Consider the following 17753-nt stretch of genomic DNA (forward strand, 5'->3'; position numbering starts at 1 on the left):
GGAGCATCACTGGAATAAATGTATTAGTCTTAAGGGAGATTATGTTGAAAAATAAAAATAATTTTGAAATTATAAATTCGTTTTTTTAATTTGTTAGGCTGAGAACTTTTCAGACTATCCTCATATAGTCTGAAACCATCTTTGTTATCTGCCTCTGTACCCTTTCCACAGTTAATTTATCCCCATCAAATCCTGAGGACCAAATTTGAGAACAATAGCCTAAGTGTGGTCTGATCAAGGCTTTATACAATGGAATGATAACTCTTATCTCTGCAGCTCAGCATCCTTGTCAGTATTGCAGCAATCCTCTGGATGATCTTCACAACCATTGCAATACGTTTCATGAATTTCAGGTTTCTACCAATCATCACTGCAAGATCACTTGCCTCCCCTACCTCCTCCAGTACAGTTCCTCTGACAGTATGCAACCTCCCATTGTTTATTCCAAACTTCAAGACACTACATTTTGCTGCATTAAACTGACAACTCCCATTCATTTGACCATCTGTCCAGTTTATTCAAATCCTCTTGGACTGCCGCATCTGCACTATTACTAATAACCCTTCCTAGCTTCACATCATCTGCAAACAACTGCATATTCCCCTGGAAACTAATCAAGCAAGGGATTTTGGAGTTTTAGGACAGGAAGTTGAAGTTCAAAGCCTATAGCAAAGCTTGCAGATACAAGTTATAGGGCAAATGCTAAGAAAAATTAATGTAAGGATAAGGAAGGCCTGTAAACTGACAATATGTCTCGTTACAAGGCTTTGATGTGACCTTGTCTATATTGCATACAGATCTGGTATAACTTGTTTCTGAGGTGATGCAGATATAGTAGAGAGGGTGTCATGGAGAGTGTTAACAGATAATCCTCGATTAAAGACGCTCCAATTTCTTTCTGTTTTGCTTCTATAAGTATTTTCATTTTGGCAGGCACTGTCCTGCCAAACTGGTCACCATTCACTTTCCTATTTAAGCCAAAACCATAAACTACATCTTTGAGTTGTCACTGACTATCTTCAAACCACTGAACTATCCTGTATCCCTTGTTCATTATATTCACCTCCCTTCTCTATAACAACGTTTGTTTTTTCACAATGATCGCAATCTATAGCAGTTCAAGAAACATGTCAACAGATTACTTCTGTTTTCTTAATCGCCTGTTCATATGCTGCACTGATTTTGCTATAGGTTTTGCAACATCTTGTGGGTTGGCTAATATAAAGAAAGTACATTATGCTTATTCAAAAGTCTTCTGGTACTCAATTTCACATACAAGCACTCCCTGATTCATTTCTCTACATTTCACTATCAGTGTCCATAAACAAAACAGAAGTTCTTTTTGGCAGTGCCATCTCTAAACCTGAAATGCTGTTCACAGATTCTTTATATTTCCTTCCTATATGATACTCAAGATTTTAAGAACACTGTTAGTGAGGCTGACCATTCTAAATTCCTCACAACACTTTCATTACTTTGGAAATGTTATAAAGAACATAAATTAATCAACATAACAATGAACAAAGCAGTGGTATAAGAACATGGTGACTGGTCTGTAAAATTCAAGAACTATATATGTAGAGGGACAAATCATATATATTATTATTATTATGAGCAACTCCAGGGAGTCCTTAGACTCATCGAGGGATGCCCTAAATCGAAAAAAGTGCCACTGCTAAGTGGGTGTCCCTGATCCTTCAGTCATTTCATTATCAGTCTTTCTGAGTGTATCTTTTAAAGTGCTGTTGATAATACTTGCTTGAGCTGATGAAATTTCAGCATGTGAATTATGTATTTTCATTCCAGTTCCACACAGTTTATATTTCAACTTCAACATGAATCACTACAATAGCTACAGAAATTTGAATACAGATATATAGTGGGTTCAATGCCCATAGGTGTCTGATGCCATCTTGATATGATTCGTCCACTACATTCTATTTTCTGCAAGATGATTCAGTTTGTGTAGAGTTTCCACACCATCTGACAATGTCATCACCCCATTCTCTGTTTGGTCTTCCTCTTTTGCATATAATAATGCACCATGCAGAAAAAGGGGTACTTGCATCACGGTTTGAGGAAGATAAATAGAAAAAGTTGACCGGGATGCACAGAGTTCTCCTAATCTTGACCCAAAAGTACGCCTTTAAAATGAACTCAAAAATCTGAAGTTAGCCAGATCATTGGATCATAATGGCATGCATGAACTGGTAATTATCAGAACTGGCTCTACCATTCGATCAGTAGAGCCTCTGCTACTAATGGCTCACGCAAAAAGTTAAGCAAGTTGGAGTGCGGTTAGTGGTTGGAAGGAGTTCAATTGTTCGATGCTGTTGGCACACTCTCCCTCGATGAGTCGTTGGACTCCCTGGAGGAGTCACATAATAATAATAATAATAATAATAATAATAATAATAATTATGCAGAGAAACATGGTTCAAAATACATGACTCATGTTATCATACATTGTTAGAGAGTATCTCACTATTGCAATATAGTTAGCCACGTGCATAGCATCTTCCCAGTTTCCAGTCAAAGGCTGTGGAATTGAATCTCTCTTTGAAATGGATGTTTGTATCATTAAGTGAAACGTAGTTTTCATTACTGGGTACTGAAACAGTTTTCATTACCTAGTGTAAAACTACCTGGGTAATGAAGCTTGGGAAGCTTGAAGAGTAGCTTGAAAAAGTGCCATATTTGGTCTCTAGATTCTAGAACCTTCTCCCTCCTGCCCATAGCACAAAGTATAGATTGCAATAAATGGTACAGGTTTCTGAACTATCATGGACAGAACTGACAAAAAGTGTTTGGGGACAAAGGAAGCTGTATATGCTATTGAGATATGCACAATTTAGGTATATCTTAAATAGAGTGCTGTCCAAAAACTTACTGCAATGTATTAATGAATGTATATTAATGTATATCAATGAATTAACTATAGAGCATCCACCTTGAACTAATAACAGTAATGGAAAGTAAACAAATTTCTGAACAGATGAGACAGTGCAAAGAAGTGATACGAGCACGTCAAATGGAACTTAACACGGACTGCAGTGCCTGATGTGACATTCACTGATGTGAGAATAGACAGATGAAATGGAGGTACTTACAATATTAGTACTATTATTATGTGACAGCCAAAGAGCCCAATTTCTGATCATGGGAGGGTCCTCTGCTCCACTATGCACATCTCACCTACTTAATCCTCCTACACTACTATCATTAACACATATCATCATGGCCATGGGATTAGATGGCACATCAGCTCATGCATAATGAGAGTGCACAAGAGAATTGGCACCTCCTCTAACCATGCTGCTTAATTTAAGCTTTACGTTCCAAGGGAGTGAAAAGAGGACAAAATAGTTCCACTACTAAAAGAGGCTCCAAGACAGAAATATAATATTATAAGCCAATCAGTATCTCAGGAGTGGAAGTTGAAGTATTGGAGTAGATGGTAAAATATAGAATTCAGGACTTGTGGCAGGAATATGATGCTTTACAGGGATAACATGGTTTGTGAAGGTAGGTCTTGCCTTGGTCTGGGTAGTGGCCCTTCCCTTAATGCATAGCATTGTACATGTCCGCAAGAAGATGTGCTTTGCATTATGGGAGATACAAAGGCAAGGAGTGATGAGAGCTTGGTCCACCTTTACCATGAGTCACCTCAGTCCTGAAGATATTTCAGGTGCAAACTTTGTTTGCTTACACTTGTTTAAGCAAACAAGTGTAAACCTTTTGGCAACTTGTATGAGTAAATATGACTTCTCCATTGCTTCCACCTTAGTATCACCACATCTGGGTCTGGCTCCCACTGACGAGACCTCAATAAAGGTTGAAACTGGTCTGGGTAGTGGCCCTTCCCTTAATGCATAGCATTGTACATGTCCACAAGATGTGCTTTACATTATGGGAGATACTAAGGCAAGGAGTGATGAGAGCTTTACCACGAGTTATCTCAGTCCTGAAGATACTTCAGGTGCAAACTTTGTTTGCTTACACTTGGATAAAGGATTAAACTAAATTTATTATAGTCTAACTAACTGGGGGGAAAAACTTTCAACTTGCCTTGGCAAATGTTTACTTTATTTATATATATAAGTAACAGTTGAGCTGGATAAAAGTAAACAAAAGTTACTCAGTGATACTGCTAGACTTTGCAAAGGCATTTGACAGGATTCCACATGGAACTATTTTGCATAAATTAAAGCAAATGGGAATGGAGATGAAGCTGGTGATTTGGATAAGAGAGTGATACAGATATCAAAAAGTACCATAGTACTGTATAGAGGAGTAGAGTCTGGGAGAAAGTAGGTGACTAGTAGTGTACTGCAGGGACTGGCACTTGGTCCTCTGCTGTTACTTTGTACATGAAATACAGGAAATTATTTAAAGAGAAACATTCAGGTGTTAACTGATAATGCAAAGCCAGGAAGAATGATAGTCAATGAAGATGACACAGAGATTCTGCAGTATCAGCAAAGGTAAATGACGGCTGTTTTAATATGACCAAGAGTAAGGTCACAAACTCTGTGGTGAAGAGATCATGACATACCATGTACTACACTGATGGAACTGAATAGCAGGAAAGTAATAAGGCTAGAGATTTGGGGTGACTGTGAACGAAGAGTTAAAGTTTAGAGTGCATATTGCAAAAGTCACCTAAACAGCACATCAGATTACATGGCAGTCAAAGCACACACTGACAAACATGGACAGGGAAGTTATTATAATTCCCAATTATAAGGCTTTAATAAGACCATACCTAGACTTCTGCATACAGATTTGGTCTGCCTAGATTCCATGGATATGAAGTGGTAGTAAAGATCTAGAAGCAATTGCCCAAGATTGTAGTGGGGGTCTTTGGAATGATGCTTATACCAGGCTTCAAAAACTAGATTATAGGTGAAAGGAGAGAACATGAGAGAAACATAAGTTATTAAAGGGCTTTTATACAATTGACATCAAAGAAGTTTTTCAATTCATAGCAGTAATAAGAGGAGTAGGAGTCATCCCTGGAAGTTATATAAGAATGTAGTTAGCAAGGACACAACCAGAGGTGGTTGTGAGTGCTTTGCAAGTGAATGAATTCAAGGAGAGATAAGGAGAGGCATTATGTGAACAATGGTTTGAGTGGATCTCCTGTGATAAATGTTTGACTTTATAGATGCCCAAGAAATAATAATTATCATTATTTCTTGCAACTCGATGCCTTTATTATAATAAAATTGTTGAGTTGCACTGATGAAATCAATGCACCCAAGAATTACTGATACATGCAAAACCAGTTAATTATATACATGCAGAAACATAAGTTGAGGAATACAGAGTATTCTGTGAAGACAAGAAGGAGAAAAGAAATACTATTAACGACAGCAGAGGAATTGTGCCAACAATTCCTCTTGGAAAAAAATGAGAACATAATCTAACAAGGTTATCATTAGATGACTAGGAAAAAAACAGAAGATAATTATAATTAAAAGTTTAGGGAAAATGGTCAGAAAATAAAGAGGATGATCCTAATAGGAGATTTCAATTACAGAATATGGACTGTAAAGATGCAATAGCATATTGACAAAATAGATAGCAAGTGTCTGATTAAAATAGAATTACTATAGGAAGTTTGGGATGACAGTAACGCGAGGTTTGCATGCACTGAATTTTCTGACTATGAATGAGATATCAACACTACTACTGCCTGCTAAATGATCATAAAGTACTAACTTTGGAGATAGCTAAACAAGGGATGGTTTCAGTCAAGAAGAATTGAAATTAACTCTCATTAGAACAAACAACAGAAAAATCCTGATGAAAATTACAATGCTAAAGGAAATTCATTATAGTTAATTATCCACTATAAATAAATTATGCTGTGGTCACTACAGGTTTGTTAAAGTGAGTCAATTATATAAGGAACTACATAAGGCAGGTAATTGTTGAAAGCTCCATAGTCAAGTTACATCAATATGGGATGAAGAAGTTCTAGAACATTAAGCTAATCAAGCATAGTAGCTAGTTATGATATATCTGATAAGCAACGTACTACAGTAGAACAATTGTCAGACAACTGTATACACCAAAGTTCGGATTACTAATGGGCCAGAGTCTTTCCCACTCATGTCAACCACCTTCTTGAGGTGTGACCTGTTTCTACCAAAGGGACTCTGGTTCTATCAGTGATATTAATGCTGTCAAAGAATACCTTCCTAGTTGGAGGAAATACTAACTAGACCTATTCAAGCAGTTGGTGCTGTATTTGGTCCCCAGAACAGTTCTTCTGGCTTCTGCCCCAACCCCTCCAAAAATTCTTAAATAATGCAATGTGAGTGATATCCTTCAAAGCATGCCAACATATACTATGGAGATCCAGAGCATCTTTCAGGGTGCAGCAGAAAAATAGTTCCATAGACTGACCATAGTGTACAAGACCAAACTTGATAACGATATATTTGGGAGGCTTTCCAACCAGCTGAAGAATAATCCAGCTGTCATTTATGCTGCCAAATTATGCATAGAGTGAAGCTGTGTAGTGGTATGCCAAGTATACTACTGAGGCCATGTTATAGCATGGAAACTGGATGCTCTCCACATAGATAAAACTCTTAAAAGTGCATCCTTCTCACAACATGAGAAGGATGCATTTTTTCTCTCTTCACCTCTGATACATTTACTAAGTTAGTAAACTTAAACAGATATAATGTCACTGTTGCTAAAATAAAAAAGAACTCACTAAAAAATTCTGCCAAAGATTTTAAAAAATCTTAACTTATAAAAAATATATTTATTCACTTCACCAAAATTTGCAGCATAAAATACCAACTTGAATTAAACACAGACCAAATCTATTTCTGATAAAATCTCAAATTACTGCTATAACAACCACAGTTCATATTAACTGTACAAATAACACTTGTACGATTCCTTCCACCACAAGGGTGATAACTGTACTTTTGTGTCCTGATATGCCTCGACAGATGAAGCCACCTAATCTTGAATCTTCTCTTTTTGACCTTCTGTGATTTACTTTCCCCATTATGCATCATTCATCTACTGTCTCTACAGCTTCTATTTCTGAAAAATCATTCTTACTTCTTTGATTTAGTATCCTTGAAACTTGATTTCAAGCAATCTAACTATAACAGTGAAGTTATCTTCCAAAATTAAACTCCCAATGGTTGCCTTTATCTGATTCCATCCACCCAACAATCCCCACCACTTGTGATCATCCAGAAAATGCTGTTTGGAAAATCATGGTTTGGATATAGATAAAGATTATGAACAGATGAAGAATGAATGCCCTCATTCCAATATGCTGCAATCCAAAGTGAAACACACACACACACACACACACACACACACACACACACACACACACACAATTGTAATATCATTCGATGCATATCACTTCATTCTGAATGAGAATGAATGAAACACTGATAGAGCTAAATGCAGATAGCTCATCTCTTTCATAAATGCCATTTGAGTCTTATTTACCTCCTCTCTCTCACCCAAATGGTTATATTAGAACAATTGATCCAACATACCTGCACCAAGAAAGCTAATCTCTTGGTATCATTCTTCATCTATTCAAAATTCCTGCCTAATATCCAAGGGAAAAAACAGCATATCATAAGTGGCTTATGACAAGAACTTCACATTCATTCTCTGCTACGTTAAAGACAGCAACACTTTCAAAACAATCATTAACAAAGTTAAGTCTGACTTTGAAAGAGCTAAATGTAGACAACATGGCTCTTGCACAAATGGCCAATGAGCCTTCTGATCCTTCCCCAGGTCAGAAGTACCACAACATTACCTAAAGACAGTTAAGCTCTTAGCATCATTCTTCTGATCTACTCCTGTATAAATGACCAAAACAGATCTTTACCTGGAACATTGCATTACATGCCTCTGTAGCCTTCCACCAACAGAAAGATAACAGAAAACTCCTGATCAACCTGGATAGAAGAAATGTTTCAAGATTTTGATGGTATCCTACAAATTTCTTTATAAATGTTCATTAACTAAGAAACTAACATTAACCCAATTATAAACATTTCGGTTCCATAATGAGGCATGACTTCACTTAACGTACAATCCACATTTCATGCATCCTGATTGTTTCAGAACACTCTGAAGACTGACAAGTTCTTATAACAGATCATCTTACTTTAACAAAAAGATTCTTATGAATAGAAATAAAGCTAGCCATAGAAATACTTCTCAGGTTACACAAAGCAAACATGCCCCATTCCACAGTAAAGCCATAATCATTAACTTTCAAGATTGAGTAATGTAATTTCATTTCACTAAGTCATCAGGAATCAGTCATGCAATCACACAACATTTCAAGACCAGAATGTTCTCTCATCTATCTGGTATCTTGAAGAAATAACGTACAGCTCAATGTTAATGGCATGATATTTCAATGCAGGTAATGTGCACTAGCAGAACTTCTGACATTATAATTAAGAAAGGCATAGCATAAAACATACTATTCTAGATTTTACTTATTTATTGTTATTTTGTTTTTTAAAATATTTTTTATGATGAAATTTCAGATGGTATCCTATTGAAAATATCAGATTCCTCCTAACCCAGTTAACTCGTACATGGTGTTTAACTCATTTCTGAGTTTAAAACCAGTTACATTGTTTTCCTCCAATGAATTCCCAAAATTTCAATCTTCATTACTTGTTCAATTATTCAAAGTAAGATTTTAAAAAAGTACACTTATCTATATTTAAGAAATTTTATAGGAAAAGGGTCAACTTTGAATGTTGCTCACAATACTAGAAACTTTTGTGATGACTTGTAAGTAATACTGTTTAAAATTTTCCACTTACCTTCACATCTAACTGCACAGCTTTCTTCAATCCTTTTTCTACAAACACTACAAAATTTCCTTTTCAGATGACCAGGTTCTGTCCAACAGTGGGGAACTGGATTCTAAAGCAATTTAAACACACACAGTTATATTTAAAATAATATGACACGATGCTGGCATAAACAAGAAAGAAGAGTGAGAGAGAGAGAGCAAAAATTGTATTAGTTTATTACTGAGATATGAGAATATCGAGTTATGAAGGAGGGTCATGATACAAATGATCTGAAGTACAGGTTCTGTATAAGAAATAGGTATGAGATTTTGGATGTGTGGAGAGAGCTTGATGGCAGAAAAGGCTTGGGGATGGCCAGCACTCGAATGGATTTAATATCAGAAGTCCAGGGAAATTATTTATTAGGGTGAGACCTAATTCAGAGAGTTAGTGAAACTAGATCATGGGAGAAACAGTGTTAAGTGCAACTAAAGTATGCAAATGTGATAATGACATGCATGCCAATGAGTATGGTTATGAATCTTGTGAAGGGATAAACCTGTGTGCACTGGGTTCAGTGTGTGCACAGCTGTGTTTTAAGTGCATGTGAGGTGGAAAAACTGTCTAACTGGACCAATCAAACTGCACAGCAAACATATCAAAAAGCCAGAAGGTAATTTGTTATGTGTATAAACAAATGCCAAGAGCATCAAGAACAAAGGCTGAATTTGTTGCTTTGGTGACTATGTTGTAGCCTAATATATATTGGCATTAGTGAAATCTGGCTCTTAGAGTCAGATTTAGTAAGTAGAATTGAGCATAAAGGGTAAAGTATTTTCAGAAACTACAACAGATATGAGAAGAGAAGGGGACTAATAATGATATCAGTCTAGTTAGGATAAACTCTCATGAAAGCAATAATCGTAATGATGTTTTATATAGCAAACAGTTTGGGGCTAATGCATCTAAAACGGATGATAACAAGATGAAATACATGATGAGTGTTGGCAGTTCAGCTGATGGGGACAATGAAATACATCCCCATATCATACTGTGGGTACTAAATGAGTAATCACTGGGTGACTAAATTATCCAAACATTCATTGGATAGCAGAGAAAACTGATAAAAACAAAGCAGAATTTATATGCTGCTGTGAGACAACTTTCTCAAACAGCATCTGAAAGCAGAACCACGAAATCAGAGTGTTTGATCATAACATCAGAAGGAATCTCAGTTAAGGATGTGATTGTTTTGCCACCAACTGTCAATAGCAATCATGCCATATTTGGAAAGTATGGCATGTTCCAATCAACAAATATTACATACTGAACTACAAAGTTGGAAATTATAACAATGAAATACATCCCCATATCATACTGTGGGTACTAAATGAGTAATCACTGGGTGACATCTATGCACTAAAAACTATGTTCACTGATTCAGTATTTGAATGTGTCCCAAGACTTTGACAAACAAATACGAAGAAATGAAATGAATATGCAACCTTATTAAGCAAGAGATTCATAAGAAAAAGATATGGAAGGAATATCATGAGAATAAGGAAGGGAGTTAAAAACATTATTACTGCATGGCACCTCCAAAGAGTTTAAGGACTCATTGTGGGAGGGCATCCTACTCTGCTACGTTTCACTGTCTTCCCTACTATATAACACACAACGAAATTACCATTAACACCATCTACCACCCATTACCACCAACTGTATTTTTTGCGTATGATCTCATAGCCGATTTGCCTGTATGCAGGATGAAAAACCCAAGTTTCTAGAAGAAAAAAACCTGCTACCTCTATATTAGATTGCTAACTTGTTTCAATTGAAAAATCCAACACAAAAAATTTTTCTTGTCATGACAAGAACCAAACACAGATGTTTTTTTCTAATCAAAAGGTGCAATGTTCTATTGTTCTTCAATTGTTATATAGAGGCTCAAAGCAAAGCAAAGGCTAGAAAATTTACAAGTATTTTATGGAAAGACAATATGGAGTATGAAAAGAAATTCACTGTGCAGGATAAAAGCAAACCAAAAAGTATTTCATCATTATGCTACAAGTAAAAAAAAATTTATACCCTTGTATCAGAAGAAGATGCATTGTTCAAATAATGAGCTGCCCACTATTCCAAGATCTATCAACCTAGCGTATGCAACATGGAAATAGAGGAGAATGAAATGGATATTAATAAAGAAATAGTGCGCTTAAATATTATTCTTCAGGACAAAGCAAAACTGAAAAACTGCAAGAGTTAAGCAGGTCTGAAAAAGAAAGAAGCAGGTGATGTGAAGGAATAATAAAAACTGAAAAACAAGTTAAGGAGAAAATTATGCATGGAAACTCAATTAGGAGAATACTTAACAAAAGTATGACAAAATCATGTTTCCTGGATGCAAAAATTCACGATATTAGCCACACCATCCAGATGCAAAAAGGTAAGTCAAAGGAAATGATTGTCTTGGTTGGTACAAATAATTTAAGAGGTGAGAAATATTCTATGAGGGAGGATGTAAAGGAGTTGTTAGAAGATACAAAACTGAAGAGCGGGAAGATGAAGACTGTAAGTCTCCTACCATCCTATGATAGAGGCAAAAAGGAGGAGGAGAGCATTGATTGCTAATGAGTCCATACATAGATTGTTCAAAAGGAATGATGTAGAATTTGTAGATCTGTGGTCTCCATATTTACTGGAAAGAAGGATTCGTACAATGCTGATGGGCTGCAGTGATTTTGGTGTTAGTTGTCTGGAGACAGCTTTGTTCACTGAGCATGCTGAAGTGCAAATTCAGAGAAAAATACTTAAGTAATTAGGGTGGAAGCAAGTGAGTTTGTGTGAAGGCATCCACGAAACGAATGAATGTGACAATGCCCACGTGCAGATGTAAAATCTCTTGTGGTGAAATATAGAAAAAAATTTTCACCTACATCAATTTTACAAGAGCCATAAAATACTTATAATTAGAAGTGTATACAGCATGTTTTAATGTAATAAATTTTGTAATATACGAGGTGGTATCAAAAAGTTTCAAGACTAGGTTTGTAACCCACCAACAGATGGCAGCACAAGGCTGCACACACAGTTACAGGGAGCACCTACCTTGATAAGTCAGTGTGCCAAAAGACATCGTAATGCTATTCTGACCACCTGCGTTATCACATCTGCGATTTCATCATGGACAGCAAGTTAGAACAAAGAGCAACTGTGAAATTCATGTTTGAAAAAACGTGAAATTCAAGGATCATTACTGGTGATGAAACTTGAGTGTACAGGTACGACCCTGAGACGAAGCAACAGTCTTCACGGTGGAAACCCATCATCTCCACTGCCGAAAAAGGCGAGGCAGATCTGCAGCTCGACCATCGTCTTTTTCGACATTTGCAGCATTGTGCATCGAGAATTTATCGTCAGGGGCCAGATCGTCAATAGCGAGTTCTACTGCCAGGTTTTAAGGCATCTGAGGGAGGAAATTCTGTGAAAGCGATGCGCAAAAAACTGGATGCTCCACGATGACAATGCACCCTGTCACCGAACTCTCCTCACACTTGAGTTTCTCACCAGAAACAACATGATCTCACTTCCGCACCCACCCTACTCGCCAGATTTGGCTCCTGCAGACTTCGCCCTCTTCCCGAAGATGAAAATCCAGCTCAAAGGTCACAGTTTTGACACCATTGCAGAGATCCAGCGCAAATCGCAGAAGGTGCTTGACATGCTTTGAAAAGAAGACTTTCAGGACACATTCCAGAAGTTGCAAGAATGCTGTATTGATATGCAAAGGGGACTATTTTGAAGGTGATGGTGCGTAAACGTAGATAAAAAAGTAATTTCTCGTAAACAGAGCTAGTCTCGAAACTTTTTGATACACCTCATATTGTGAGAAAAATTGATTGTAGAAGCACAAGCATTTATAACTAAAAAGATCAGACAGGATTATGCTAGTAACCTGAAGGTCAACAATAGTTTCAAATATCACCGAGTTAGAGGAGTTTTGCCGCCAAAACCTAATGTAAGAGTGGGTGACATCAGAGTGCTTCCAGAAAATCCGGGAAGTTTGGAAGGAAAGAAAGGACGTCCATGATATAAAAGGCAGAGATTGTGGGAGACAGCTGTGATCAGGCACTATCCAACAGTTGTTGTCTTGCAAATTCCCTCCTTGGAAAAGTAATGCATTTCTTCATCGATGTTAGGAACTGCTTTGGCTGCAACAAATCAGCATGCACATGGATTTGTACATTCGACGAAGATTATCTAGGAAGGATATCTTGAAATACGGCCTCTCCTGCCAGCACTGCAAGATTTCTATTCATGACATGGACTAGTTCTTACTAACATTTGGGTCCTGCAGACACAAATTCACCTGGAGAGAAGATGCAAGAAATAAAAAAGTCTCACTGACTATGTTATATGTCTGGGAGATAGAGAAGAAGAGTCGGGACTCCGACACTTCTCCTCCCCGAACAGCTTACCAAAGGCACCAAAAAAAAAAAAGAGAGCCTTTGGTAAGCCAATCCACATGTATGCCGATTTGTCGCAGCCAAAGCAGTTCCTAACATCGATGAAGAAATACATTACTTTTCCAAGGAGGGAATTTGCAAGATGACAACCATTGGAAAGTGCCCAATCATGGCCGTCTCGCAAGAATGAGAAAGGAACCAGCGGAGTTCACCCTTAACCCTTGAGAACCCAGGACTTTACCAGATATAGTGGGCTTGTAAGTAGATTGCTCTATGTTAATGTACAAGATTGTGTGTATAGATGATGGATGTTCGTTCTGTTTAATTAATGGTGTAATGTGGTGAAGAGGTCAGAAAGCCAAACTTTAGTCTTCGTGAGCATAAAAGAATATTGCAAGCACATGAATATTGCTTATGTTACCTAATGCTTAGAATGTCTTTATATATATATATATATATATATATAGCCTTATTTTAATAGGATTGAGAGTAAGAATATGTATGTTAAAATCCATCCAAATGTCTAATAAGCTGAGTGTAAAATAATACTTTGTCTAGTGCTTTAAGTGAGTTGTCTTACTGAATATGTGGAGAATCAGGCATGTGATATGTCCCATTACTTTTGTATATTAATTAATTGTCTTAGATAAATAAACATGTTTGGTTTTGTTAATAGCATGCCTGATCTTTGTTAGTCAATGCACTGTCTCACAAAAACTAACCAGATCTGTGTGACCAAAGTGAAGTAACTGCCATGACTGAATAATTTAAAGTTCCTTGAAAAAAAAAAAAAGATTTTTGGGTTATTATACATACTTAGCTAAATTATTCTCATGTATGTAAAAGAAAGAAAAAGTTGTTTTTTTTTTTTTTTTTTTTTTTTACAAATAGGGATTCTACGTCCAGTTTCCCTAATATAAGGTAAGTTAGTTACAGGTGCAATAAATTCCAGGGAGTGCCAATGGGGGGAAAGGATCCTTACAGGTGCTGAATATGTTTGTTAATTTTAAAGGTGGTTTAAAAGTGGCATTAAGATTATAATGATGCAGGATTCTATTAATTTTTTCAGATAACCCTTTAATGTATGGAGTGTTATGGTTTTATTGTAATCTATATTACTTTTTGATGAAGTTTTATAAAGAATTTTATTAACCTCGCTACTCGCCGAGGTGGATGAAATAGTGTGCCCAACTTGCACTTCTTATCCAATAGGTGTTACAGAATCATATCCAGATTTATCTAGACGTATATATACGTCCTGGCCAGTTGGGGATAGTATTTTTTGCTATATCCGTTATTTATAAATGTATTGCTAATAATTTAATTCTTGTTTAAGAGCTTGTTCATTAGAGCAAATTGTTATAGCTCTGTTTTTGAGGGTGTTGATGACTCCAGATTTTTGCGAAGGGTGGTGATATGAGTTAGCATGTATATATTGGCCAGTGTGTGTAGTCTTGCGGTAAACAGTGAAGGATATACTGCCTGAGGGAAGATGTGTGACTAGTGTATCCAGGAACTGGAGTGAGTTCTGATTTTCAATTTCAGTAGTAAATTGAATGCACTCATGTTTGTTCAGGTAACTAAGGAATGTGTTTAACGGCTGTGTGGCCAGATAATGAAAACATCACCAACGTATCTAAGTCAAACTGCAAGTTTTAGAGTCAAGGAATCAAGAGCATGTTGCTCAAAAGCTTCCATATAAAAATTAGCATTGGGGTGGGGGAGATAGTGGTGAGCCCATAGCCTTACCTTCTTTTTGTAGGTAAAATTTATTTTGCCACACAAAGTAACCGGAACATGGACAAAAACAGCAGTAATATTGGGCAGAAATTTTTCTGTACAAGAACAATTGTGTCATTGATTGGGACATTTGTGAAAAATGCAGAAACGTCAAAACTGACTAATAAATCATCTTTGCTGAGTGTTATGTTTTTAATTATGTTTATAAAGTGTTGTGTTCTTTATGTAGGAGGGGACATAACCTACCAACTCCTTGAGTGTTGATGCTAATTTCTTGACTAGGTGATAAAAAGAAATAAAAGCAAACCTTGACTTTAGGACTCTAAGCAATTTTTCATCTTTTATTGGCCACTATCCAGTTGTTGCAATTTATATGTATACTTAAATAAACAAAAAATAAAATTACTTATATAAGTACAATGGTTATCCTGGTTTGCGAGCATAATTCTTTTCGGAAACGTGCTTGTAATCCAAAGCACTCGTATATCAAAGCGAATTTCCCCATAAGAAATAATGGAAACTCAGATGATTCGTTCCGAAACTCAAAAATATTCATATAAAAATGATTAATACAAAATACATATACCTTTGTATACCTTATATATGTATACCTTTTTATATTTTTATTATTTAAATGTAATATACATAAAGTAATCGAATTTATTAATTACATTACAATTACATATTACAGTAATTGTATTGTGTAGGACGACTTTCATTATCACTAACGGAATCACTGCTATCTGTTGACTCTTTCTTTTTGTGCGACTTTAACAAGAAACCTATCCAACGACAGTTGCTTTTGCCTCCTTTTGAGGATTTCACGGAAATATGACATTGCATTGTCGTTAAACAGATTCATCGCTCACATTGCCACAGCCTTACTCAGATGGTGCTTTTCTATAAAATTTTGCACTGTTTCCCACATTTTACACACCTCCCTAATCTCATTTGAAGAGAGGGATGTCTCCATCTTTTTCTCCTCCTCCTCAGATGAAATCTCCTCCATAACCTCTTGCTGTTGCTTGCGTTGCAGATCCATCAATTCGTCAGTGGTAAACTCCTGGCCAGGTTCCTCCACCAGCTCTTGAATGTCGTCCTCATTCACCTCTAGTCCCATGATTTTCCCGAAGGACACAATTTCATCGACAACTGGCAGCTCCTGTTCACGAGCAAACCCCTCGATATAATCAAACCACAGTTTTCTTCAAGCAGAATTAAGGATTGACATAGTTTACGATGTGGAAATGATTTTTCCAAAACTCTCTGAGGGTAAGGTTAGTTCCTTCGGTCACCTCGAAGCATCACTGAAATAGTGCCTTTGTGTAAAGCTTTTTAAAGTTCGAAATGACCTGCTGATCCATGGGCTGGAGTAACGGAGTAGTGTTGGGAGGAAGGAACTTGACCTCAATGAACTCTAATGCTTCCAGTAGGTCGTCCTCAAGGGACCCGGACAACTGGGCAACGGAATAAAAGATAAAATATGCAATTCTATTCTGTTGATCTATTACCAGGTAAAAATGAGTTAAAAGAACAGTATAAACAAAAAAATCTTGCTTATAATTAAGTTTATTTTTATTGTGTAGAATTACGAATTGTATTGAAGTTACATTGAAATTTCCCATAGAATTACATTATATACATAAAATTTGAAAAATTTCGCTTATAATTAGTGTAGTGGTTGAGACAGTTGTAGGTGTCCTCCCGCAATGAGTCTTCGGACTTCTTGGAGGTGTCAGGAATAATAATAATAATTAACCACCTTACCGGCCATTATAGATCAAATAAGCATCCTCATACGCTTCGTATCCATCATATATTTCAAAATATCAATGGTATTGCAATTTTAATATGCACTTCTTATCCATGATAATTTTGACGTCTATAGACGTCTTGGCCGGTAGTGTAGTTTTAAGTTTATTTTTATTATCAGAAGAAGTATTTCTGAGCTTCACTGCATAAGGTGTCTTGTTTGGCAATTTATCATTTGGGCGTTTTGTGTGCGGTTATTTAGTTTAATATGCATTCACAAGATATTTCTACTTCTATTAAATAGTAAGACTAGTTATTTGTTTATTGCATCATTTCCGATATTTGTGTCAACATTACAGTTACCACTGTGCAAAGAACAAGTTTCAGTAAATAAAATGTATTCAAAATTAATAATCTTAATCATATACTAAATTATATACGTGACATCTAAATTAATTTAAATAAATTTCAAACTCTTGATTATCTCTCAAATGAAACAAATAGCTAGGTATAATTATATAGAAGTATAGAAATATTTCACTATTGATATAATTAAGAATTTTTCATAGTGAAAAATTTTTAATTATATCAATAGTGAAAACGTTTTTTACTTTTATATTTATATTTCTTGTTTCTATTCTTCAGAAATGGATAATTCAAGAATATTAAGTCAAAGAGACAAGGAAAAATATGCTTCAAATGGGTATCTTTATGTTAAAGACAAGATTGATAAGAAAGGTTCAATTCAATATTGGCGATGTGAAAATAAAAGCAAAGGATGAAAGAAGAATCTGGACAAGTGTCAGTGATGGATCACTAATTTCTGAAAAACAGGAACACACATGTAGCAGTTCTGGAAATGCGGCTAGAGTAATAACGCAAGAAGTTAGTACAACAGCCCAAAAATTAGCTCATTACGACAATGAGCAACCCATCATAAATCAGAACTCAAGTTCTACAAAATGTTTCTTCTGCA

The 17753-nt window shown here is 36.1% G+C and overlaps 1 protein-coding gene across 1 annotated transcript in view; it reads right to left on the reverse strand.

Moving 5' to 3' along the window:
• The window catches only part of LOC150106943 (diacylglycerol kinase theta-like), a 610762-nt gene that overhangs the window by 443185 nt on the left and 149824 nt on the right, over positions 1-17753 (reverse strand). Inside the window, exon 3 of the mRNA XM_090393510.1 lies at positions 8847-8949. Within this exon, the coding sequence (XP_090249636.1) occupies positions 8847-8949 (103 nt within the window). The remainder of the gene's footprint in view (positions 1-8846; positions 8950-17753) is intronic.

The sequence above is a fragment of the Typopeltis vanoorti genome, chromosome 5 (genome assembly GCF_054136105.1).
Source record: "Typopeltis vanoorti isolate ZY-2024b chromosome 5, IOZ_Tvanoo_1.0, whole genome shotgun sequence".
NCBI lineage: Eukaryota > Metazoa > Arthropoda > Arachnida > Uropygi > Thelyphonidae > Typopeltis > Typopeltis vanoorti.